General features: G+C 41.0%; 2 protein-coding genes across 7 annotated transcripts in view; one reads left to right on the forward strand and one right to left on the reverse strand.

The window, feature by feature from the left end:
• Positions 1-1,770: 1,770 nt before the first annotated feature.
• On the reverse strand, positions 1,771-8,374 carry LOC309438043 (uncharacterized protein; the record flags this gene model as incomplete). Its single annotated transcript, XM_082048951.1, has 3 exons — positions 1,771-1,923; positions 3,220-3,333; positions 7,917-8,374. The coding sequence occupies 3 exons, from the start codon at positions 8,372-8,374 to the stop codon at positions 1,809-1,811; spliced, it is 687 nt and encodes a 228-aa protein (XP_081905077.1). The 3' UTR covers positions 1,771-1,808.
• Positions 8,228-25,958, forward strand: part of ARHGAP18 (Rho GTPase activating protein 18) — a 66,543-nt gene continuing 48,812 nt past the window's right edge. For 4 of the 6 annotated variants that reach the window (XR_014183818.1, XR_014183819.1, XM_082050123.1 and 1 more), the window contains exon 1: positions 8,228-8,449. Coding sequence is in view for 3 of the 6 variants with exons in the window: in XM_082050123.1 (XP_081906249.1) it covers positions 8,373-8,449 (77 nt within the window). In the remaining 3 variants the exon portion in view is untranslated. Of the gene's footprint in view, positions 8,450-12,292; positions 12,323-25,958 lie in introns of those variants that run through there. The other 2 variants (XM_082050125.1, XM_082050126.1) reach the window with 2 other exon arrangements.

A 25,958-nucleotide genomic window follows, 5' to 3' on the forward strand; every position in this document is an offset into this window, starting at 1 on the left:
ACGGATGATATCCTGATGTAAGCAAACTTTCAAGTATAGCCTCCTGTAACACCAGCGATTGCTTTAAAAAATCACGGAACTGGTATATATCCTTGCCTTGTATTTCTGCATCTCTTGCTGAACTTTGCTCTACAAACCTGTCTGTCACAATTTCTCTGCAGACAGAGATGAGCAAATTAGCTGCAACGAGTGATTTATTAAACTTAGTCATTTGTGACTGTCACAAATGTACCCTTAGAGGACTGAGGCCTTAGAGGCTACACATTCAATGTTTTCTTTAAAATTATTTGTGACTAGGGCATGTGGCATCAGTATAGTTATTGCTAGGTACATGGTACTATAGTACAGCTAAAATAGTTCTTTGAGTTTTTATTATTCTTGCTGTATGACTGGTATTTTCCAGCTTCTCACTGTCTGCTTTCAGTCATTAAAAAAAAACAAAACCTCAAATACTTATTTCTTGTACAAATTTTTGCACAAGTCTTCACGTTAATTTTCCTTGTAGTTGTTCTTCTTAAGAATTGCATGACAGTTACTTCTGAATAGCTATGAAGAGCAAATAAAAAGCATTGGAAGTACTATCACAAACAAATAATTGTTTGTTTGTGAATTTCTTTGTTCAAAATTTGGCCAATCCTTGTTATAATAATGCTACTGGAAAATAGCTTCCAATCCCAAATATCACACACTTACATTCAAATTTAATTCAAAAGTACAAGTGCTAAGCATTGCTGTCAAAGCTGATTTATGCAAAAGATGTAGAAAAAAATCTAGTTGTGTTAATTGATGATTTTTTTGCAGAATGGAAGCATAACAGAAACAAGGCTGGTAAGCTGATGAAACAGGGAAGACAAGCAAGAATGTGGGGACTTCTATTCCTCCTTTCTGACTTGTCTCTGATACTTAAAGACACGGCTTTAAGAGATACTGTCTGATTGAAATGACATTTGTCAAACTGTACTTGGGACTTCACATGTAGTTAAAGTATGGTGCCCTTCTTTGGGATTTTCATTAAATTTCTGGAAAATGCAGTTCTGAGTTTATAGGAGCCATTTTTAAAATTCATGTTGAATTCAGAAGCTTGTTTCAATTCGAACTAGCAAAAATAATACTGGCAGGTTGGAATACTCCATATTAAGGGTGGCTGAATTTGCATTGAGTAAAATGTGAGAGGGAAACATTTTTCTAAGATTTGTCTGGGATGAAAGAGAATGATGCAAAATGAATGCTTCTGCCAATAAGAAAGAACTATGAATATTTTGCTTTGTGTTAATGTGAAGTTTTACTGGGTAATCTTCACTTTTAAAGCCTTTAGAGAGAAGTGGTTTTCTTTCTTGCAGCCCATGACTCATGCAATTGTTCCTTTCTTTGTTCTGAAGCATTTCTTCTCAGCTCGTAGTGACATTTCTGGATAGCTCTGGCTAGCTCAGTTTGGGATTGTGTCACGATTTTCATGAGCTTTTCTGATTGACTAAATTCAGAAGAAATTCTTCTCCTTCATGGCTGCTCTATGTTTTACTTCACCAGATGTTCCTGTGCCACAAATTCAGCTGTGATCAAATCTGCAGGCAACAGCAAAATTAGAAGGGTAACAAACAGAAAAGCTCCCAGTCAATGTGTAAACTGACTTGGTGAACATATGTGAGAGTGAACATGGTTTCGACTTCCTATCCAGATGTAGAATGAAAAAGCTATCCCAGCCGCTGTTCAAACCTGATCTAAAGCAGGAGGGGAGTGTCTAACACAGACCATGAACCTGAGTGATGGATACAGCCTGCCTTTGAAACCAGCAAATCATATGTTTATTTTCAAGTTATGTTCTCCACACTTGCTAGCACCGTCTCCATCTCACTTGATGAAACTTCAGCTGGTCTGCTCACCCATTCAGTTACACCGTGAATGCTGGATACCACAGTCTTCTTCCTGACTTAAAGAAGAGAGGAGGAACAGATGCAGAAAGAAGCAACAAGGATGGTCAGGAGGATGGAAGATTTCTGAAAGAAAATTAAAACCATGTGGCGTGTTTAACCCAGAAAAGCTCTTTTTGAAGGGTTAAACAGCTGTATTGTATAAATGTAAAATGGGATTGAACAGAAACATGAGATAGCATGCTCCATCTTTATTTCATTTTTATACTCTAGTAGATTACATCTACCTATGCAGTGAATGCATTTGGTGTGCACCACATCTAGACAACACTCTGGTTGAATTAAGAATGATCAAGGCCATTATATTCTGAAAATACACTGTTTTTTCATAATTAGTGGCATATGTTAAGTGATGTTTTATGAAACTGAAATTGTATCAAGACTAGCTCAAGGGAAAGGAAGCATTCAGAGTCACCAGTGAAAATCCCTTAGTCTCCAGCATTGATGCTGGCTTTTCAAAAGTGGCATGAAACATTGGTTATGGTATTAAGTTTTCCCCAGAAGTCTTATACCTCCTGTGGAGATACTGCAAGATGTACCAGACCTGTTCTCTGTGCTTGTGGATATAGAAATCCATGCCATTTTATCCCTATTAAATCATACACCAAAAGAAAGTAAACAGTGATGTGATGGGAAGTAATATCCTGCATTTCTGGTACCTTTCAGTGTAGTTGAACATATGGTGAATAATCCTCATGAATAGCTAGATATGATTAGCTCCATTATATGGATAGGGAATGGGAAGCAACAATTGATATGAGGGTTTGAACAAGGTCACACTACAAATAAACATGGGTAAATTACCGCTACCGAAACTGATATACCTCTGGGTAAAATTCAGCAGCTGTCTGACCATGAGCAAAAACATAAACAGATGCCACAAGAACCTCAACCACTCAAACCCCCCTGTGACTTATGTAAGGTAAGTAGATGGGCTGCAATGGGTGAGATCTGAATTTATCCAGGGGATGCATTCAAGAAAAATCAAACTGGATAAACTGAAGTAAATTCATGTCTTCATTAGTCTTTGTATGGATAATCTCAAAAACTTCATCGGTAGTTACTGTTTCACCTTTTGCAAAGTCATTGAATTCAGAATTACAGAAGCAGCCACCAGAGTGCACCAGATACATTGTAAAGCAACTTGCAAGAAAAGAGAGAAACCTAAGAAGTGTCCATCCTTCTTATTATTTTCTTATTTTCTTTTTGCTATGGGAAACAAATCAGCTGTTTACATATGTACATGGAGGGCAGTGAGGGCAGGAAGGCGGGAGGGTGTCAGTTCTCTTACCTGTGGCCATGCCCATGGGGTTGCTTCTGTGCCAATTGTGTCTTGCTTGCTAAATTCCCCCCATGTTTCGAGCTGCCTCCTGATAGTATTGGACATTTTTTGCCATTAAAAATCCTATGAAAATTTGGATGTAGGATAAACATTAGCTTGCAGGATCAGACTACAAAAAATGTTTATAATGTGCTGGCTAGCAAACATGTTACCAGTTTTCTGTGTACAAGTCTGCTTTTTGTGTACACGTGTGACTTCATCCTCAGCTTTATATTCAGGGATATATAAGCACCCTCTTACATACCACTACTGTACCTTCAGAGTCCTGACTACTCCACATTGTGTATGCCAAATGGTGCATGTTGTAACTGTACGTTGCGTCTTCCATATTTTGAAGGGCAGCATAAAAGCATTAAAGGTGGAGCTTATCTGACAGATGTGGACATCTGCATGAGGCCTACTTATGTAGTCATCCCTTCTAGTCAGTGGAAATAAACAGAAAATTCTAGAGCATGGTTCATCTTTACATCCTAAAGTGGATGTCTAACACAGGGCAGAGGATTTTACTCTCTAAGAGTACATTTCTGTCACAGACTTTCAGTGGAGCATAAAATCACTTACATGGGTGTAGCCATCAAGAGTTAAGTAACAGAAATCATACCCTGAGTATGCTAACCTGTAATATTCTTTTTTATGTTATTCCTAGCATTGATTATTAACAGCTGCAGAACACTACTCATGTATGTAGCTCTTCGTGTAGTGGACTGCAGCAATACACGAAGTGTGAAGCTTAATAAGGGTTAGATTCCATCTTACAATATACAAGCAACTTTCTATTTCACGTCTTTTCTGGCTGCTAGCTGGAACCCTGGAAACACAATTTGGACAATGGAAGTGCTGCTATTTTATTTGAATGTGAGTTAGGTGAGTGAGCTGATGAGACATTTTCTGCTCAGTTTAAAACCCATATGAACATATTTTACAGTAGATAATGCTAGGGAAAGGATGAAACTTTCCTGCATTAAAAAATACACTTTCCAAGTCCTGAAGTACAGTTGTACTTTACTGCAGGACTGCATCAGTTGTCTAAATGCTCCAGCATTGGTTCCAGAGGGATCTCTGGACCTCAGCAGGAATAAATCCACCTACTGCCATTGAAGTCAGCCTGTGAATTCGAATTTGTAAGCTTGCATTCTGTAAACCAGTGCTTCTCTGTGGATTACATTTTTACCTGCTGGTAATTGATGCATGATCAGGAACATGGAGTGTGGAAAATCATCCATCACCTATATAAAATATATAAACATATATCTATACAAAATATGAAAATCAGTGTGATTTTTTTTTTAATCTGGGAAAGCTTTAAAAAGGAAAAAAAGTGCTCTGCGGTGAAAAGTCAAAAGCATATGTCGAACATATGCATGCTCAAACCCTGTAACGCAGTGATGAAGGATGGTACTGCTGAGAAGTTCTCTTTTTAGCAATTGCTTTGCAAAGAGAGCACGAAGCACGAGAACCCTGCACGATCTGCTTGGCTCTGACAACTGATGATATTAAGTGTAAAGGCACTGCGTGACATCTTAATATTTAAACTCTTTGACAGAGTCTTGGATTTTGTAGCAAGATCGACTGATTTGTAATCTCAGTGATATCTCCTTTCATCACATAAAGCTATATGCCTCAAATGGTGCATTCTTATCTAGTCGATTACAAAGAACTTTACTTTTCAAATAAGCATCCCTGTATCTTGTTAAGAACATGAATATTAACTGCAAGCTCAGCAATTGCTGGGTGCAAGTTGTTTTAGGCAGAAGATAGACCAGTGAAAGAAAGCGGTGATATTCATGTCTGTTTACAGCAATAATACATCTGTAGGCCAAAATTGTCTAGCTGGCTCCACTGTAAACTGGGAATATTTCATCAAAGAAAACTATTCTGGTTTTATGCTGTCATAACAGCGGAGTTTGATCCTATCATGTTGTTAAGCATAGTAAAGAAAAAGGTGTGCCTAGAGTTAAGCTCCTAAATCCACTTCCATGTTTGAAGTGCGTCATATTAAAGACAGATTTAAGAAATCTCTGGTGGTTTTATCAGTAATTTAATCTCTATTCTCGTTCATTAATAGAACTTTCTTTCTAGCTCCTTTCCCACCCTCCTTGTGATATACTTAACAAAGCTTTCTTACTCTCCAGTTGGCTGGTAGAAACTCATTCTGGGTTTTGCCATTTTTAATCTCCTCCCTCCATGAACGAGGCAGGTTCTTCCCCTTCCCCATTTGCAGTAAAATTTTCTTTGAGCGGTCCCTGGTGACGCCACATTGGCTACATCTCGTTTCTGCATTCTTCTTTTTACAGCAGCAGTGCAGCATGTTATGGTGTGCCTTAATTACGATGTGTTTTAAGATGCTTATCAAAGAAAAAGCAGTTTATATTGTTGTTCTTCTAGCACCTAATATATCTCTGATTTGGGCAAAGGGCTTTGGAAAGCACTCATTAAACGCAGAATGCTTTAGATGTTTTTACTTTTCTTTCTGTTATTTTTTTAGTGATTCTTTGAAGGAAATCTTATAATGAAGTGGAGTATTTGGCATGCAACCAATTAGCTGAAGTTTTAGAAATGGCCGGGTCCTAAGGACCCTGGTATTTACATGCTTAGTTTTCTTGATTTAGTTTAAAAGAAAGAGGTTGGGCTCTTCAGAAAATTATTTTGGGTTCTGCATAGGCTGTTTGACTATTATCCACACATGCATTTAAAGAAAGACCCAAAGGCACCAGCAGATAGGTAGGTGTACTGATATACATTAAAAGGACGTTTTCTCATCTCATGCAGATTTACTTCTAAAGTGAGCAGTGAAAACAGACAAGTCTTATTTGTATGTTTATGTGAGAAGTTAGGCCAATTTTGGCCTATTGGACACAGCCTGAGATTGGAGTGGGGTTTTGCAGTGGGTTCACGTCCTTGCTTTTGCTTATGTTCCTGTGAGTAGCTACTTGCAGAGCATTTGTTACAGTGTATTGCTTCTGGTGCATACTGCCAGTTAAGCTGTTGTAGCCATGCTTACCAAGCCATTTTTTAAGCAAAAGTGTAGCTGTGCCTTCTTTTTTACCCATTCCCTCTGGAAACTGAGAACATCTGGGGAGGTGGGGCAGCACCAGCCTCTTTTCTATGCACTGTAAATTGTAAAAAATTAAAAAACGCACATAGTTCAAAATAGACCTGTTCTCTTTTCTAATTTATATGCAAAACTCATCGGTTGGTAGTAATGTCTACTTCTTAATAATTTTTTATTTAATATGAAAGTTTGGATTAAACATTAACAATACAAAAATATTTTAGCCAAAACACCTTGGCAAGCTGCCCACAGACAAAACATCTTACAGAAGCCATGGAAGAGGCAGGCTATATTAAACCCACTCCTACCCTCAGTTCTTTATATGAACTTAAAACTAAGGTAGCAGTTGACCTTCAGTGTTGTAAGAAGTCACCTCTGTAATGGTTGGCCTATTGAATGTCAGCCAAATTTTCCTGTGCTTGTAATGTTAACACTCTTCTTTCATAGTGACATTACTCTTTTTAAAGAAATCGGGGAGCGCCTGTTTGGCACTCTGTAGAAGGCAACCCTTTGAAGAAGACACCTACTGGCCGAAATCAGCTGCTTAAATCAATGACAAAATTCAGTTATGTCTGGATATCACCTGTGAACTCTGCAAAGTCACCAGCTGTAAGCACCAAGGACTCTGAAGGACAAACTGATCTTGCTCAAACATGACGGGAAGTTCTTTCCCTTTGCTCCTCCGCTGGGAGCAACTTCACAGCAACTGTAGGTTGAGATTTATGTGCTGGCCCTGCTTGGCAGCTCTGTGCTAGAGAACAGCTGCACAGAAAAATGTGTGACAGCACGCAGCTCTCTGTTTTGGGTGTGTGACAGTTTTAATAAGTGAAGGTTCAGAACTCGATACCTGCATGCTCCAGAACACCTCAGATAGCCTGGTGGTGAACTCTTCAGATGTTTAACTGCAAGCAAAGAAGTTGCATGACTTGTTTTGTTTTAAAAGGAAAAGGGAAATGCAATTCAAATTACGCTCATATTGAAGCCAGTCCATTCACTTATGGCACAAAGCAATTCTAATTCAGGCAAATCATAGGCTTCTGTGGACACAAATTACAAACCTAAGTAGTGTATATACATTTACTGGTTATGTAGTTGCCATGGATAACAAAACGAAACAGGTCTGAGTGTTGTGTTACAGGTCCTGCCTACTAATTCAAAACTAATACTAAGGCAGCGAGTCCCACCTCATCAGTTTGTGCTGAGGTGCAGAGGATGCTGACCTTAGTGAAAAGGCCGACCCAAGGCTGCCCTGCTCCAGGTGTCACTGGTTGGTAGAGCACGACCTTGAAGGCAATGGCAGCTGGTTCAAGGCACAGCATCTCTGAGGCAGCTCGGTCACCTTGTGTCCTTGCCTGACGCTGCCATCTGCTGTGATTTTTATAACGATAGCTTGCAATTAAAAAAAAAGCCATGGGAAGTTAAACCAAGCACAGAATCACCTTGTGATTCTGTGAAATGGACAATGCATAAAATAAACACCAGATACCAAAAAATTCCTTATTTTTCTGATTGAAACACAGTGGTCTCGTAAGCCACCTCTGACGGGAGCAGCCACTGGCGTGTGACACACAGCACCGACCATCGGGCGACTTACACAGCTCTGCAGCAACTTTTCTTCAGTTGACTGGTTTCTTCGCAATGCCTTAAACAACTCCAGCCTGACTCGGGAACGCTGTTTCTTAGCAGTACGTGGTGTACGGGAGCACACAAAAGGACAACGCGGGCGGGCAGGCAGGGCGGCCGCCGGTGCGCGGGGCCCGTCCCGGGTGGAGCCGCCGTCGGCGGCCGGTGCGGCGCAGGGCGGCAGGACACGCTCCCGGAAGCCGCTCGGTCCCGCCGCACTGCTGAACGGCCGCTGCTGCCGGCTCCCGCCGCCCGCGCCCGTGGGGCGGCCGAGCCGGGAGGAGGGGCACGGCCCGCCGGAGGAAGCGCTGCCGTCACCCAGCCCTGCCCCACTGCGCTGCCGGTGGGAGGCTGGGCCGCACCGGGCCGCGGCCGCGCTGCCCCGCTCCGCCTTGTCGTCCCCAGAAGGGATGCGGCGGCGCACGCCATGAACTGGGGGTCCGGCTCCCGCGGGGTGGTTCTCACCGCCTACCACCCCAGCGGCGGCGGCGACGCCCCCGGCGGGTGAGTGGCGGCGCGGGGAGGCCGGGCCGGCGGGGCTGCCTGGCTCGGCCCGGCAGGTGCGCTCGGGGTTGGCGGGGCCGGGGCGGCTGCAGCCGCGGGGCTGCGGCCGTATTGTGGAGGAGCAGCGTGGCCGGCTCAGCGGCAAGCTGCTGCACGGGGAGAAGGTGTTTCCTCCGCCCCCCAGGGACTGGGGTTCCCCTGTTTCTGTTCTTTGTCCCGTATCCTCCCAAACGGTTTTTCTTTTCTTTTTTTCCCTCTCCTTTGTTTAATATCCCTGCGCGCTGTGGAAACCCCAGGCGTTTTTGCTGAGCTGCTTGGAATCGAGTGCCAACAGCAGACGCCGGCTGTTGTCAAGGTGTTTGTAGCTGCAAACAGTCCCGTGGCTGCCCAAGCGTGTTGTCGGTGTTAAAACCAACCTGTTGCTGTCGGTGTGTTTTCAAACTTGGCGTGTGGACGGCGTGTAGGGTGCAGTGGTGGGTGCTGCTGCCCTGTGGTTTCAGGGGGAGCTGGACCGCAGCAGTCTCTGGGATCGGACTGTTTGTGGGATGGAGTACATAGATTTTCGCATAACCTGTTTGCACTTTAATGCTTTGTACTTTGCATTCTTATTATTATAATAATTATTATTATTTTAATGTGATAAAAGGAAGGAACGTGCAAGTAAGGTCAAGATAAACTTTTGGAAGCGTTTGTCATTTAGCTTAAAAGGTGGAGCTGATAATGGACAAAGAAGTCAGCTTCATTTATATGAAGGCTGAGGACCACCTAGTGCCTCACAGCATGTGTTTAATACAGGGAGAAGCACTGCTGGCTTTTCCATAGCAATGACCAGAGAGACTGCTGTGTGGAAATGGGAGTCTTGTCTTTATGGCCCATTCAGTCTTGCCTCTTCCTTGCTGAAACTGTCAACAAAGGCCCCATTGATAAAGATGGGACTTTTATTAAGGCCAAGAAGCTAGCTGAAACTGGGAAGGTATTGAAACTGGCATGCTGTTTCCATGTGTCCATAGGAATAGTGTGTCTGATAAAAGAGATTACAGTCTGAATCAAAGAAGATACAAGGAAGTACCATGTTTGACCCTGGTCAAAAGATAACTGATACATCATGATATGTCACACTAGGAGTCCACAGCAAACGCAGGAACTGAACTGAGAAATACAGCCTACCCTGTGTTTGAACCACAAAGTCATGCCTCTCTTTTTGTTGAGATACTTGTTTCTCCATAAGTAGTATTATTTATCAACCCCGCTTTAAGTCCTGCTGTTGTCTTAGCTACATATATAAGGGCACTGCAGATCTAGTTGTTTACCATTGAATGTAAAATATGTGCATTTTGACAAGAAATCACAAAATCCACCACCTTCTCAGTTATTGTTTCTAGTGTTTTTACCTGTCATACCTCTCCTCAAACTTCCCATGGAGGAGAGACAGAATAAAAACTACTCTCCTTGCGATAACTCGTGAGTAAGGATCTGTGTATCTGCAGACTGTTAGGATTGGTTCCCCGTTTTTAACATGGGGCTGCCTTGATACCTGTCTCTAAGCTGCAGTCACTCATAACCCCCAGAGGTCCTGGATCCATGAGCACAGTGCTGGGGGCCCCTCCGTGTCACAGGAAATTGTCACTCGTAATAATGCTGCACCGTTAGGAGCAGAGATCTCATAAAGTTCTCTGCAGCTGCTTCTGGGGACAGCTGCCTGGGTAAACTGAGACATTGCCATGTGAGCAATGGTGATCCTTCACAAATTGTTCAGCTGTGCGAGAAATGGAGTGTGGGAGGGAAATTAATGTGAAAAGCAGTGTAATTTCCTTAATTATAGTAAAAAAAATATGGATGTTAAAGCTGTGCAGAACAGGGGATTCCCATTTAGTTTGCCTGAGTCCCCTTACTGGCAGTGTTAGAGTTTTCCAAGCCATGCATGTTTTCCATTTAGCTCATTAAACTGAGAACCTGAAGGACACCTCTCTGTCTTCTGCTGTGCCACTCTAAATTTGGAAGTCAGTCCCGTCTCTCCAGTTTTCACTACCCAGGATGTCAGTTCCATGGTTCTGATTAATCTCCCTTTTGCCCTGGATCTCCAGTGTTTTCCCATTTCTGAAGTGAGAGAGTTGGGGAATATTATTTTCATGAGGCATGGAGGGAGTGGAATGACCACTTGTGTTTTTGTGGGTTTGTTTGTAGTGGGTTTTTTTGGCTCTTTTTTATTTTTGTGTGTGTGTGGTTTTTGTTTTTTGGTTCTGTTTGGTTTTGGTTTTTTTTTCCTTTTAAATAAACAAAACTTTTCTGAAACAGTATAACCTTTCTGTGGGATTTTTTTTTTTCATTTTTCTAACTACTTTCTGTCTTCATCACCATCCCCAAGATGTGCAGATCTGCATGATAAAAATAGTGCAAACTCCCAAATCTATATAGTTCTGAAATATTTTCTGGAAATACATTCTTCTGTTATGCTCTGAACAATGTGAAAACGCACCAGTTCTGCAGTCTAGATTCTGCATCTTACTACTGATGTGATAGTAGAACTTACTTTGCCTTTTTAAAAAAGAGTAAGAACATCTTTCGGTATCTAGGTTAGCATCTCTCTGCTAATTTGAAAATTCTGTGATATTTAACAGGGATCAGAATATTAGGAAGCTAGCATAATAGCATGCCAGCTGTAATGAAACAGCCCTTTGGAAAGATTATTAGAGAAACTCTGTTGAATTATTTTTTTCAGAGGCATTCAAAATAGTGCCTGTTAGAGATTGTATTGTCTTTGGAGAGCTGGGGAAGCATGGCACTGGTACATCCTGGAAAAAGCAATACCTTGGCTGTGCTCCAAACAAAATGACATCCTAGGAAAGGGCTATACTTCCTAACCATTTATTGTTTCCTTCAGGCACACAAGAAGTCTTGCTTCATAAGACTGAAGAATTTTACTGACCTGATAGGTTGTTGAGATAGTTCTCTGTTCTTTTTTGGCCCTTGAAAGACACAATGAGCCTGTGAAATATTTCCTTTAGGAAAGGCTTGCCTTACCATTGGTTCACTAGGCTAAAATCTAGAGCAGCCTCCGTGTCATTACTTCCAGGTTTGACATTGGTGCTGTCATCTTCACCATAGAGTAGTTCTTTAAAGTAAAGGTTAGAGGGATGTATTCATATAGTTGTAGATATTGATTGTGGGTGACATGTCCAAGTATGTATCCAAGAACTAACTTAGAGAAATTATAAAGGCAGGTTACCCAGTATCAAATTCAATTTTAATAGCTCTCTTTTCTGTATTGCATCAGTTTTCTCACTTCCCAGTTTTCACCCATTAGATCCACTAATGCTCTACTGGCTGTCACGCTATGTGCATTTTGGTTTATCTCCTTTGTGATGTTTCTTTGAAATGTTTTTTTCTTGTTTTCCCTTGAAGCCATTTGTTGTTACATGGCCTGTGGAAAAAAAGAGTGAATCAGACACCTTGCAGTTCAAGACCCTGTTTCAGTGACTGCTTGTAGGTATGTCACCCTCACGCACGTGAAATGTGAAATCCACACCCTTAAGCATAGACGTCCAGTGCCATTTAGTTTCCTTGCTGAGGAATTTTACTCTACGTACTGTGGCAGAAAGGACAACAGGTCCTGTGTCATATTTGCCAGCCACATGTAGGGGTTTCAGGTAACAACAGGCTTCTCATATGGCTGTGTGGGCTTATCCTCAGGCAATCAAATGCCATCCAGAAGGTCTGCTACAGGAGTATTTCTGTCCTGTAGCGTCAGTGAATGTGTGTATGTGTATGCATATATGTATATATATGTATGTAAAAATATTTTGAAAATCTGATTATAAGGCTAAGACCAAGTCTGGACTACTCGATGGGGAACAGGATAGAGCAAAACTACAAGTGAGTACATGTGGAACCGACTGCATGCCCACCAGTGCATGAGGCAAATAAACTTCTTCTATAGAGCATTTTCAAGAGCCAAGCCTAAAATGTGAACAGAGTAACAGATAAATGATTCTAAATGTGGTGGACACTGGAAGTTGATTTTTTTTTTTTAATTAATTTTATTTTTCTTTCCATACCTTTGTCCTATCTGGGAGGCTGCTGTTCTGTGTTGTCTTTGTGCTACACCAGATTGTCCTGTGAGTCACAGCCTCCTGGTATCTGTTTCCAGTGAGTCACTGTGCTTGCTCACCAGCAGACAGCACGTGCACTTTGCTGCCACTTCATTTGCACTTCTCTAACTTCCATCAGAAGACTAGTTTGAGTTTTGAAGCTTCGCAAGCTAGTGCCTGTTTAACATGCTCCCCAAGGGCCTGTGAATCCTCATACTGCTAATGGCTTTTTAAGAAGGACTCCATAGAGCTTGGGATATGTCTCTTCTTCCTCAGAGGCCTTGCAGTATTTGCACCTTCCCTTATTTGCCCTATTTAAATCTTGCTTTTGGTTTGCTGGTCCTCACTTGCAAAATGAGAATGATGAGTTGTTTCTCTGAGATGAAACTGAAGCCCAGATCAGTTCTGGAAAGAGTACTGTAACCCTTGGCTGCAGTATGAGAGGAGATTGCTGCTGCCTCAGGTCTCCTTTTTCGAGTGACACCTGCCAGCCAGGGCCTGTGGTCCCTCAGGCTCCCTGTCCCACATCATTACTGAATCTGCGTGACTTTGGGAGATGCTTGGGTCTGTATGGCAGTGAAACTGGGGGGTCTCAGGTTTTGTTGTAGAGAAGTGCCCTTTTTTGTGTGTTACTATGCAAGTCAGCATAAACCAGAATATTTATTTTTTATATGTCTTTGTAAGAATGGGCTTTCCTAACTTAGTAGCAGTAGCATTTGTGTTCACTGTGGGGATGGATGACAAGCGAGGCACTTGAAAGGCTTGGTATTTTCCACATACAGCTGTGGTCTAAATCACTGACTCACTGCTTGATCTCCCTAAGAAAGAAACCAGATGACAGAAGTCCTTTGAGCTTGGAAAAATGACAAAGACTTCTGCTATGAATTTCCCACAATATATGATTTTTTTTCCAAATATTGACCATAATAGACATTGCAAATCAGACATGTAAGAGAAGTTTATTCTTTCCTTACCAGAATAATCTGCCTCATTCATTATTCAAATATTTGCTCAGTTAATCTAGAGACTTAATAGCTTGCATCTTAAGCCAAGAAGCAGCCTTGTAGTAAGCATGAATTCATGCCTTTTTTTCAAGGGCAATGTCCATCTCCATTCCTTCAGAGAGAAAAGCCCTCATTCCTTTCCCCCTCTTTTCCCACCAGTGACTCACTCTTGGAATTGAAATCTAGTGAAATCCAGTATGAAGGACTAAAGCACTGTGAGGGATACATGTAATGCTCAGTGTACAAGCAACAAACTCACAAGCTGATTACTCACAACTGGCTTAAGTTGGTGCAGCCTTTTGCAATTTCATTTGCAATCTGCTAATACAGCACAGATTTAATGTGTTCTGTATCATTGCAGCATTAATTGTTCCTAACCCTTATAAACTGTCTTTATTGATGCCAGTATACATAGCTTAGTACCTATCACACTACATCTGACTTTACAGAATCATAGTAATCTTTTTATCAGCTAAGTTTGCAGGCTCTACATGAGCACAGTCTTCCATCTAAATGCATTAGAAAAATCTTTCCTACCTTGGATTTGCCTCCTACTTAGAACAGTGTTTCTTGTCTGGTGCTTACCAACATCTTCAAATACAACTGACAGGCAACAATGCATTAAGTTGCTTTATTTAGAATTGCTTTTATGTCTTTTGCACTTCACGTATGTATAAATATGTAGTATACTGCAGACCCTTAATGTGTTGCTTAGTTACCAGTGTATTAATCCCAGTAACTTGGTCTACTGACAGCAAGATCTGGTGTCCCAACATTTCCTGCTTCTTTGATTCCTGCTTCATGGAGTCCTCACTACCCACAGTTTGCACCATATTTCTTCTTTGAATTTGTCTTGCTCCTGCCTTTGTTTCTTGCTATGTCTTTCCAATCGATCAAAAAGGCCTCCTAGTTCCTCTTACTTATCGACAAGTTGCTGCTCAATTTTATCGTGGTAGGCAAAGCAAGTAATTCTTTTGAGCCTCTTTGTTTCTTCAGTCTGAGAATCCCTTTTGTGACACTTTTCTTCAGCATTTTCGGCATCCTTCTTTACACTTGTCCTGCTACTTTGCTTACCCTTCACCACCAGCCTGAATTACATTCAGGGCTTCATTGTCAGTCTTACAAGTGTTATTATAGCTTCACAAGTAAAATCGCTTCCTTGCTACTAATTGCCACCGCAGCCAATTGTACATATTGCAATCATGCTATCTTGTTTTTCGAAACAACCTGGTGGAACTCACGTTGATTTGCATGGCCTTTCTGAGCCCTAGATTTGCCGAGGCTCTTTTTCAGTGCAGTCCTTGTTGTGTAAATATGGTCACTGTCTTGCGCTTAGACATCTATTTAGCATCTGTCAGTATAATAAAACAACATTATTTCAACAAGCCCACTTCACTATGTGACCTAGATTATCCAACATCGTGGGTGTGGATTTGATTTAATGCCTTCTGCTATCAGTGAAAACAGTCTATTCACTGCTACTCTGGGTCAGGCCCTTAAATAGATATAAAATGAGAATAACTGTGCTGAATCAGTGGAGCTACAGAGCAGAAAAGAAGAAAATCAGGGCCCTCGGTATATACGCTTTCCTTTTTATTTTAATGACATACAGAGAATAAGATGTCATGCTTGTCTAGCTATAAGGAATGTGAAGCATAAAGGCCTTTTGAACATTTTAATTAAGGGCTTTCCCTTTTTTTCTTGAGTGTATACAAAACGAGATACAGAGCGTAATACAATGTATTGCTAGAAGTGCTGTTATAATCATGTAGACTTTATGCAAAATTGGAATTTAAATGTACTTCTGATGAACAAAGTGCCAGAGGAGCTGTGTAAATCTGAACTCCAACCTTTGTGCTGTGTGTTATCAAATGAATATTTTTTTAATTGTTTCTCTGAGTTCTTTTTCTTTGAAGAGCAGAATTATTTAACTTGTTTTTAAATAAGACTAATGTAATATTCAGTCTGCTTGTACTGATGCTTGATTAAAGAGTGTTATAGCCTACTGTTACTGCCAATATTTTACTTTTGTTTCGTAACTGTTACTAGTGAGGGTGGAGCTGAAAGCTGCAAGGTTTTTAAAAGGCTACTCAGGTATGTGTCGGTAATGCAATGCCAGCACCTTTTTCTATTGTTAGTGCTTTTTTACTAGAGATACTGAGTGTGCACCTTCATTTTTTTTCTTATGTGATTTGGAATACTACGGCTGAATGGAGGCCATGATTATATTGAGGTTCCTGCCATAGGTGGTGTTGCAGATTCCTGTTATACACAGGTCACCGACTGTCACTTCACACTCCTCAGTAAATCTGCTTGTCCAGGGGAAGAAAAATTCCACACTCATCAATTTTGAGCATTTCCAGTGTACCGGTGGACTGTTTTGTGAGGGCTGCTGGTTTTTCAATGAACTTGTCTCTGTCTTGGAGTTTTGGCCTTAAAATAATCATGTTCAACCAGGGAATTTAAATATTGCCAAATAAATAGGAAAACAAAAAAGTAGTTGTTGTTGGTTTTGGTTTTTTTTTAAGCATTTGGATGTGTAAAAAATAGATAGGCTTGATTTATTTCACAAGTAGAATTTTAGCCATCGTTTTCTGAGGTTTATTTTTATGACAGCAGTTTACCCCTGTGCCTCTCCAAAAAGCTGGATCTATGAACTTATTCTTTGGTCATTGTTCTGTGCCAGCTCTCATGTATTGCAGCAGAATAAAGTGTCCACAGAAATAATTACTCACCTGGTCATACCTTCCTGTGAGGACAAGCTGTTCAATATTCCCCCTTGTTCTGTGACTGTTCGCTGCCCTTTCTGCTACAGCGTCCCAGTCCCATTAGCCCTGAAATACTTTAATGAGCATTTCAGTTATTTTACCTGTCATCTTTCTACAACATCCTTTCCTAGGGAGGCTCCTTAGGCTGAAGGGTGACAAATATGTAAAAACATATTACAATATTTACTTTGCTGTGCCCCTGGTATTGTTGTGGGACTAAAATGGTTTGGGGTAGAGTATTCAAGGAGGAGCAAATATGAATGTTTTTAGCTTGCTTAGAAATATGATTGAAGGTATGCCACACATGAGAAAGCATCAAGGTAAGAATAATGCTGTCTTCAGCAAATAAATGTCTTATCATGTATACTCAGTGCCAGATGGCAGTAGAGCAGTTGGCATGTTTTGCTTGATCTAGCATCAGTACAATTCTTCAATTTACCACTCCTCAGACTACCTCTTTTTCCTGTCTGCCAGTTGCTAAAGCACACAGACAGCTTTCACAGTGGTTTAGGGAAGTCAGCTCTTCTGACTTCACTTTCCTGTTTGAAAACCAGGAAAATACTTAAGAGGATATGTGAGAATTCTTTGCCTAATGTTTTGTGATGTGTGCTTTGTGAAGTGCAATGTTTAATTTTTATTATTTTTAATCACTTGATTGTTTTTAGCTGACTTCTGTGTAATTGTCAGAACAATAGCTGATGGGACTCATTGCCACTGATGAAATATTCTATAGGAAATTCTCTGCCTTTAATAAAATACATCAGCAAGGTCCAGGAGTATACTATATCTCAGAGGTAACAGGGAGCTTTGCCCCTGGTTTGAGAGCATGCAAGGTTAGATTTTAGCTGCACAAATAAAGGAGAAAGCTCTTGTAGGCTCATAGTGGCCCAAGGAGTCGCATAGTAATCACAGTTATAGCTGTGGTTATGGGTCTGTGGTCCCAGCTACAAAGCAAGAGGCTTGGGGCAGTAAGGAGAAGCCTCAGCTGCGGAACAGGGATGAAACCCTGTCAAGTGCTGTCACACGTGCAGCCGTGACTTGCTGGCCAGGCACAGCAGAGACCAGAGCTGTGGTTACCGGTGAAAGATACTGTCTCTTTCAGCAGCTGCCCAGGGGATGATGGATTTAACAGATCCATAGCATAGCTCCTGGAGCCTCACTGTGTGATTCCCTTTGCCACAACCAGATAAAGAAACACTGGTGACAGTGTTCTCACTGTGGGAATAGTCATCCTCATCATTACAACCCATTTACAGCGTGAGCTTTTGTGTCCTACTGAACTCATTCTTGTGGCTTGGCTGTGTCATCTTCTGAGAAGCCCGTCTTTCAGAAAGACTTGAGGAATATCTTCTTGTTCTGTTGAATGTATTATCTCAGGAGAGAGATGCCGTGCTGTTTCCTGAAACTTTTTCTTATCATCTCAGAGTGCCTCCTAACCAGCAGAAGTTTTGGTGTGCAGTGACTGTGGGTGAACGTTATGGCCGTATGAGGCTGAAAAGAGTGCGGACATCACTGAAACTGCAGTTTCCTTCCACCTCTCACCTACACTTTTCCTAATGTTTTTCTTGCCCTGGCATTGGCATTTCTGAGTCAACTGACATAGGTTGAGCTGAATTTAAAACAAAAAAAATCCAACCAAAAGCAATATTTTTTGCAAGTGTTGTTTTCAGACAGATTGGTTTCTTACCGTAGCTCAGCAAGTGACTGCATCAATGGTGATGCTGGTGCAAGGGAAGTGACAGAAACCCACAGGTGAAGGGGATTTCACACCCTCTGGCGGCAGGCTACATCTGTGCCAGCTTAACGTGATCATTATGGTGCTGCGATTTGACAAGATAACTCATTTTTATGACTCCTAGCACTGGCTGTGGCCACATCCTGTGAGAAGCTCATCTGATCTAATTTAACTCCATTGGTTCAGATTTGCTAAAAAGATATTTGATGGCTTAAGTCGTACTGACAGGTTTTTAGTCAGTTCAAGTACAACTTGTCCTTTAGCAGTGACTCTGAAGCTAGCCTAAGCTTTATCTCCAGCTCATTTAGTCCTGACTTAACACTGTTCAGTGATTCAGTCGTGTGCTTGGCTTCTACATGCAAAAGGCAGGCTGTGATATGAGTAGAGATCCTTGGGATGCCCACGTGTTATGCAGTGGGGAACATCTGCATTCCTCTTGTGGAGCTGCAGATAACCTGCCTTCCCCTCATTGCACATGGCATTGTGCAGCTTGCTGCACCGAAAGAAACAAAAGCCCAGCTTGGATTCCCGCACACTGTAATGAAGTAAATTAAAGTGCAGCTTGTAAATTGTGGGTGGTTGTCAGTTGATAAGCTCTTGAAAGGTTGTTGATTGGTGCTTTGTTTAAACACACCTTTCTTTGTTCTGAACTTTGCACCAGAAAGATTGCTTTGGTTTCGTAGTGCCCAAGGTTATACATCAAAACAGTTGTCAGGAATGAGAAGTATAATGAGAATAGCTCATATGATTTCCTATAGGAAACACAACCTAACTTTTCATTGCAGTAATATTTTCTGTTTTAAGGGTAGAAGAGTCTAAGACATTAAATATATAAGACATTATACAAATATGTCACTGAAAATATTATGTACTAATTAAAATGTCCAAGTGACTCAAAACTTCCCTGCCTTCGCCTTTGAGAGAAGGATATTTACACTGTGATACTTGTTCTTCTTTGAGGCAAAAGCTGAATGCTGTACTTGTTTGAACTTCTTACTGTGGATGCTGCGTACAAGAACAAACTAAAATGTTTTCTTTTTTCTCATAGTTAGTAGGAGCTTCTCTTGAGAGTTCATGGGGAACTTTATGAGCTTCGTGCTGTGAAAGCTGGTATTTGGCACTTTGTACTTGAAATCAGAAAACAGCTTATGAAGATGTATGGTATTAGAATCTGTGTGATGTGTCAGTGTTTTGGTTTTGGGTCCTTGCTTGAACTTTCGAGGTAATTGTTAAAGGTAGTTCAGTCATCCCGTATTAGGGAGTGCAAGTGAGACTTTTGTTTTCACTCACCGTCAATTGGCTGAATTATTTTATACAGATTTTACAGACCACAGTACAAGTTGTTATTTCTTTTGAGAAGTTTCATTTTAAATATATGTGTTTCCAGGCTGAGAAACCTTGCTTTCCACCTGGTTTGGTCTTTTGGGTTTGTTTGTTGTTTGTTTTTTTTTTGTTTTTTTTTTTTCCCGCTGTGTGCTATGGTATTGACACAGGTGCACAACCTCTGATTCTGGACAATGCTGGTACCTTTTGTACCGTGCTCTGTTCCGTTAGTCTTCTGGAGGACTGCTTAAAAGCTGTTAAAATTGTAAAAGCTTTCTGGTGTGCATCAGATGTCCCACAATATTATGTGATCTTTGAAAAAAACAAACCAAACCAAAACGAGACAAAACAACAACAACAACAAAACAACAACAACAAACCCAAACAGCAAAACCCACCAACTTTGTTCTTAAGAATATTTGGGAGGTTCGAAATCTAGAAATGAAGAGTAAGTGGACAATTTCTCATTTTACACACTATTGTTCCAATAATTAAAAAGGCCATTCCCCTGCCACTTTCATCTAAAACCTAAGTAAGATATTGCCATATACTACCACAATGTTGGCCTGAGAAACTAGTCTCTGTTTCTCTTTAGAGCTGGAATTGCTGACCATGGTTTGTACTTACCCTTCATTTTATTTTTTAGAAGTATTCTCCATTTCTTAATTGAATGATATATTTATGCCAATACCTTCTTTATATAATTACGGAATGATTTTCTGTCTGGTTTTAAGAACTTTTACTCACCTGTAGTTTAAGTTACAGTAATATTTTTCTGAAGACTTATGAAATTCATCGGAGTCAAAATATTAGTAAGAAATTAGATTTTGTGTTTTAAGGTGAAAAAAATAAAACTATACAGTGAAACCCTAAAAGCATAAGATGGTTTTGCAAGTAGGAGCAACACTTTTGCAGCTTATAGTAACTGATGAGGGAACTGTAGTATTTTAAAGCTTTGATTTTTTTTTTTTTTTATTGTTAACTGTATTACTTTGTTTCTGTGACTGTTTTTGAGCTAGTCAGAGATGATCCTTTGTCCCATTTCAAGCTGCTGCTGTCGCAAGAAACCATTGCTAGTACTTTAAATCAGGAAATACTTACAATAACTCTCCAAGGGCCATGTCATCTCCAGATCAAGAGCAGGACATTTCTTTTATTGATGTGTGTAAGCTGCCTTGTGGCTGGCCTCATTAGCTCTGGAGATGCAGAGCAGATATTTCCCAGGCCTTTGTCTTGATCCCAGAGGATGCTGTATCTCTCACTGATAGTTGTCCACCAGGGTAGTGTATCAAACAGTATCTTGGTAATTTTACCTCAGGAAGTCCACCATCTATCTCCTTAACAGTCTTCCAGCTCTGTAAGTCCATGTGCCATCCAGTCTGCTTCCAGCTGCTTGCCATCTGAGAAGGGTGGCAGCGTGAAGGGTCATGGGACAATCAGCTGTGCCAGGCTACTAGAAGGGCATCTATATCCATATCTATATCCATAAGGAGGAGGCTTGTGGTGCTTACAATCAGAAGAAGGTATTGCTTTGTGTTTTTATGTTAGCAAGGGTCCCTCATGCTGCAGGTTTTGCTTTCTCAGAAGCACCTGCTTTGCATGGTTTTCAGCAAGTTGGTGCTGCTAGGCCAGTGGGACTTTGCCTGCTCATTATCCATTTGAGTGAGCTCTCAGTAATACTAAGGAAATTGATGCAGTTAAGGAGAAGTGGCCAAGATGTCTTGCATGTTCCTTCTGCTAGATACCCCCAGGTCTGCCTGCCTCTGTTTCTCTGACTGATAGCTTGAAAGAAGGACAAGGTGGCTGGCATATGGAGCTGTGGCAGGCTCATGTATGGTTAACTTATGGACAGATGTCATTCTCTGCATTCTGGTTCCCTTAAAGGATGCCTTGCAGGTGTTAGGTGTTTTCCTATGATTCTCCAGAATTAAATGGCATTAAGGAAAAACTGAATGACAAGGGAAATTCAAAGTCCTCTGTACAATTCTGGGAATCCAAATCTTTTGCTGTGTCAAGTTGAATGAGCAGTACAAGGGAAAAAGCAGTGACATTGTGGGGTTGGTTGGTTTGTTTGTTGTTGTGATTTTTTGTTTGGTTTGTTTGTTTGTTTTGTATGTGTTTTTTTTTTTTTTTTTTTTTTTTTTTTTTGTGGGAAGTGGCTTAGATGCGCAAAGGGTGACTGTGTTACTTTGGATGTCTGATGGTCACCTCCAGCAGAAGAAAGCCTAGCTGTTGGCTGGAGGTGCAGTGCTGAGATGATGCTGATGCCCTTTCCATGGATGTAGAGGCATTTCTGTTTCTGAGTAAAGAATTATTCCATCACGAGTTCTGAATAAAGGATTATTCTTTGCTGTGGCTGCAGAAGGTGGTGATTTTCACTGGGCTGGTGACCTGCTTGAGTTATGCATCTGGTTGACTCTGTCAAATATTATCATGTGGTCCTCTGACAGTCCTGGTAGCTGGAGTTTTCCCATGTTTTCTCCTCATAAATGGTGATACCCTTTACATTCTCCTGAATTGCACTGAGTGTACGACAGGCTGGCTACCTTCCTGCTTATGCTGTCTTTGAAGGGCGTCTGCCTGTAAGGATGGGATGCGCAAGGTCTGGCACGTGGCTGTGTTGGGGTGTGGATTAAGGCTGCTCTGTGAAGGGTGCTCAGTGGGTGCTGCCTGCCTCTTGCAAGTTACTGTAAAGGATGGAGTGGCCTTGCTGTGTCGCCTCTGGGGGCACTGCGCTGGGACACTCTGAGGTTACACTGGTGTGAACACTGTTAACTGAGCCGCTGCACGTGGAACTGAAAAGCATTACTTGGGGCATTCTTGTGGAAGGGACAGCTTCAGTGTATTACTTCTTTTTAAAAAAATAGATTTTGTGTTTGGTAATAAAAAGACGTATTCTGAGACTTGCAAATCATTCTAACTGATTTGGTTCCAAGTGAGTTGTCATGAAATATCAAAAAAGGGAAAATTAGGTCAGTTGCCTAGAGGGCACAGTCAATGAAAATATCCCTAAATTCCTCATTGCAACTTCCTGACTTTCAAAGAGGAAGATCTGAGCACCTTTGGTGAAAACACACAACAACGGTGGCAGAAGCTGTGAAGTATATTCACCAGTTTTGTATTTAGAGAATTGAGAAAATGGTATAATTTAGGTATATGGGCATTTGTCTTTCTTTGAAAGACTCCTTTTCATCTTTATGTTAAAATGTGTTGTAAATTTTCTGTTACAGAGTTTCGACTTCCCTTGCCATTGCTCTTGTTGTCTTACATTGTAGGTTTTAAACCCTTCTGATGCTGACAGGTGTATATTTCCATTTCTGTGTCAATGTGTTATCACTTGTATTGTCTTTGTGAATGTAAGGCTTTGTCCAGGTGCCTTATTTTGGTGAGGGATTTATTCTCTCTCCTCTGAGATAGAATTGTCTACTTATACAATCAAGTATTTATTGTATCCAAAGAAACTTTTAAGATAGCAAGTGTGCGTTTTCAGTGCAGAAAATATTAAGAAGGTGTTTAATACTTCTGGCAGGAAGGGCCTCAACTGTGTCACCTTGCCTGAGCTCCAAGGATGTGTTTGTCACCCGTAACAGGCCCAGAGATATTCAGTACCTTCATTGCCTCCCCAGCACTGTTGGTATGTGCTGGTTCCATAAATTTCAGGGTGCATTAGGGAGTGGTTCAGAGCTGGAAAGCCAGCAGGGTCCTGGTCAGCATGGCGAGGCGGCGTGAGGGTTGGGGATAGACTGAGTATTGGGCAGTGCAGCTTTGGAGCTGGGAATGAAGGATTTGTGGGGCCCTTCCAGCTTCTGCTCTGGTTTGCCTCACACTTCATTCCCTTTGCTGTCTGGAAATGTCTCTGCTCTGTGCGCTCAGGTCAGGCCTGTTCAGGCTGTCTTTACTTCCTCCCTCCCCCTCTCCCCACACTGCAGGCTTGGATCACTGTCACAATGTTTTCAAAGTAATTTAAATGGAGTTTCCGTATGTGACTTAAAATTGCATTAAACATTTTTTTTTTCTGTGTATGTATGATACTGTGTAAAAACCATATGGTATTCATTTGTAGAAGATGCGTCTCATAATGGAAAGTACAGATGTCTAGCATCGGGATCTTGGTCCTGTAACTAAAAATCAAGGACAGTAATATTCAAGAGTATATAACATTGCTCTTGTTCTTTTGTACACAGTGTGTGTACATATGGCAAAATAAAATATGATTTCATGTTTATAGAAGCAGCTGCATATGGATTGTGCCTTATTTCAGGTTTAATGTGTTATATGTGAAGCATTGTATTTCATTTTCCTTGATTATTACTGGGGTCTGTAATCATAGCTACTTAGTGTTATAAGTATGTGCTATTTTTACCCTGTTTACACAAAGGAATATGTCTAAAGTTAAAAGTCAGGGATTTAACCTCTAGATACATGGGGGAAGTTAAGAGAGTACAATCTAATTTTTTACTTGCATTTTTTGGTGGCAATTAACCCTCCACTGAAGTGTTTTGTTTGGGAATGCAGGGTAAGAGTAATGGCTAATAGTAGTGATGCAGTGATTTGTAAAAAATCAGATTGATGTTGCTTTGTATAACTGATTGACATCTTCCAATGATACTGTTTTAGAACAGTAATCACAGGTAACGTTATCAGCTGAAAAAACATAGGTGTCACCTATATGTTGATTTGGAAACTGGTATCTCTCATGTTTGTAAGATGCTGGTAGAAAAAGGGATATTGGTTAGGAAGGAGACCAAAAGGATTTTCCTAAATAATTTCTATTAAGAATTATCTAAAGTTTATAAATCTAAACAGTGACACTTTTGTTTTACTTCAAGTATTTAATATTTAAATCCCAGAATTCTCACAGTCCCTGTCTGCGTCCTCATTGTAATGAGTGTGATTTAAACTAAAGCTGGTAAGAGCTCTTTTGGTCTTCAGTTTCCATAATTCTGGAACCATTTTTTTTTCTCATTTTACTAGCAGCACATTTGTTTTTTTCGGCTGCAGAGCAAGCAGTGACTGTCAGCCTTCCCTTTCTGACCAGTCTTGGACATTTTCTATTACTGCCTTAGAGTATGATGACAGTCTTCCATGACCATGTTAAGTTTTGAACTCGCTGCCCATGTACCCACAGGGAAAGGAGACTGCTTATGCCAAAAATGAATCAAGTCTGAGAATAAAGAACAAAAAAATGTAATACTGTTAGTGGAAATGAGAATCAAGGATTACATGTGTAAAATTATGATTGACTAATAATAAAAGACATATGGGATTTTTTTTTTTAGGGTTTGTTTTTTATTTTGAACAGTTATTCCTATTAAGTGATTGGTTATTTAATTTGCGTGTTTTGTTTACTTAATTTCCAGTGTTTGTTTCTTTTCTGTTTTTCTCCCATTGTTTGTTTTGTGTTGTGTTCTCTTTGTTTTTCCCCCCTCCTGGAACAAAACCAAACCTCTTAAATCCTTACCGTTGAAGTTTTGGTTTTGTATTCAAGTCCTGATGCTCAGACCTTGTGGACAGGTGGCACTGTAGTGAATGCTACAGTAGGCATTTAGTGATGGGTGGCATATTATCAAGGGAGACCCTGACTCTGAGAATGGATTATTTACCATGGGTAATCTGGGTTGTCCTCTGCATTGCTCCTCTAGAACCTGACACATCAGAAGACACGTTGTTTCTTCTGTGGTGTCACCTCTGTCTGGGATGGTGAAACAACAGAGCAGCTGGAGCTCTTAAATTGCACACCAGGGCTTTTATGTTAGGACTGCCAGTGGCTTCCAAACTTGCACTTGAATGGATCTGTGTATTCAGATTGGTAGCTGTACATCTGTGTACTTAATTTGTAAGCAAAGGGATGCACCTGCACATACAACTACCACTAAAGCTTTGTAGGGCACTTGGTTGAAAAAAAATACATGTTTTTATATCTTTTTGGCTGATGCTCAGAAAACCGAGATGGTAGTGAAGAGGGAGAGGGAAGGAGAGAATCTGTGGTCCCGGGTTGCTTCCTGCTTGCTTGGTTGTCTACTGACATTTAAAAACTGCCAGAAATACAAGTGGGCAGGAAATATATTAATGTAATTTTGCTTCATTTAGTGGCATTCCCGCTGGGTTATAGGACACTAAGCCTCTGGAAGTGCTTGTCAGCGTAGGTAAGAGAGGACTGCAGGCAGTTCAAAAGTTACACCCCAGGAACAGGTATTTCCCAGGAATATTTGCTTAGAAGAAGGAATTTGCTAGGAAAGGAGATGTTGCAAAGGCTCATGGCTTTTGCAGTTGCCCTCAAACATAAAAAGTAAGAATTTTGACTGAGTGCACTTTTCAATCTCTTCTGTTGAGGTGACAGTGGACTTTTCTGCTGCTGTCTTTGTGGGGTGGGTCTGTGGGGCGGGGGTGTGAATCACAGAATGTTAGGGATTGGAAGTGGCCTCAAAAGATCATCTAGTCCAATCCCCCTGCTGGAGCAGGGACACCTAGATGAGGTTACACAGGAATGTGTCCAGGTGGGTTTTGAATGTCTCCAGAGAAGGAGACTCCACAACCCCCCTGGGCAGCCTGTTCCAGTGTTCCGTCACGCTCACTGAGAAGAAGTTTCTT

The sequence above is a fragment of the Streptopelia decaocto genome (genome assembly GCF_964273445.1).
Source record: "Streptopelia decaocto genome assembly, chromosome: 3".
NCBI classification, from domain to species: domain Eukaryota; kingdom Metazoa; phylum Chordata; class Aves; order Columbiformes; family Columbidae; genus Streptopelia; species Streptopelia decaocto.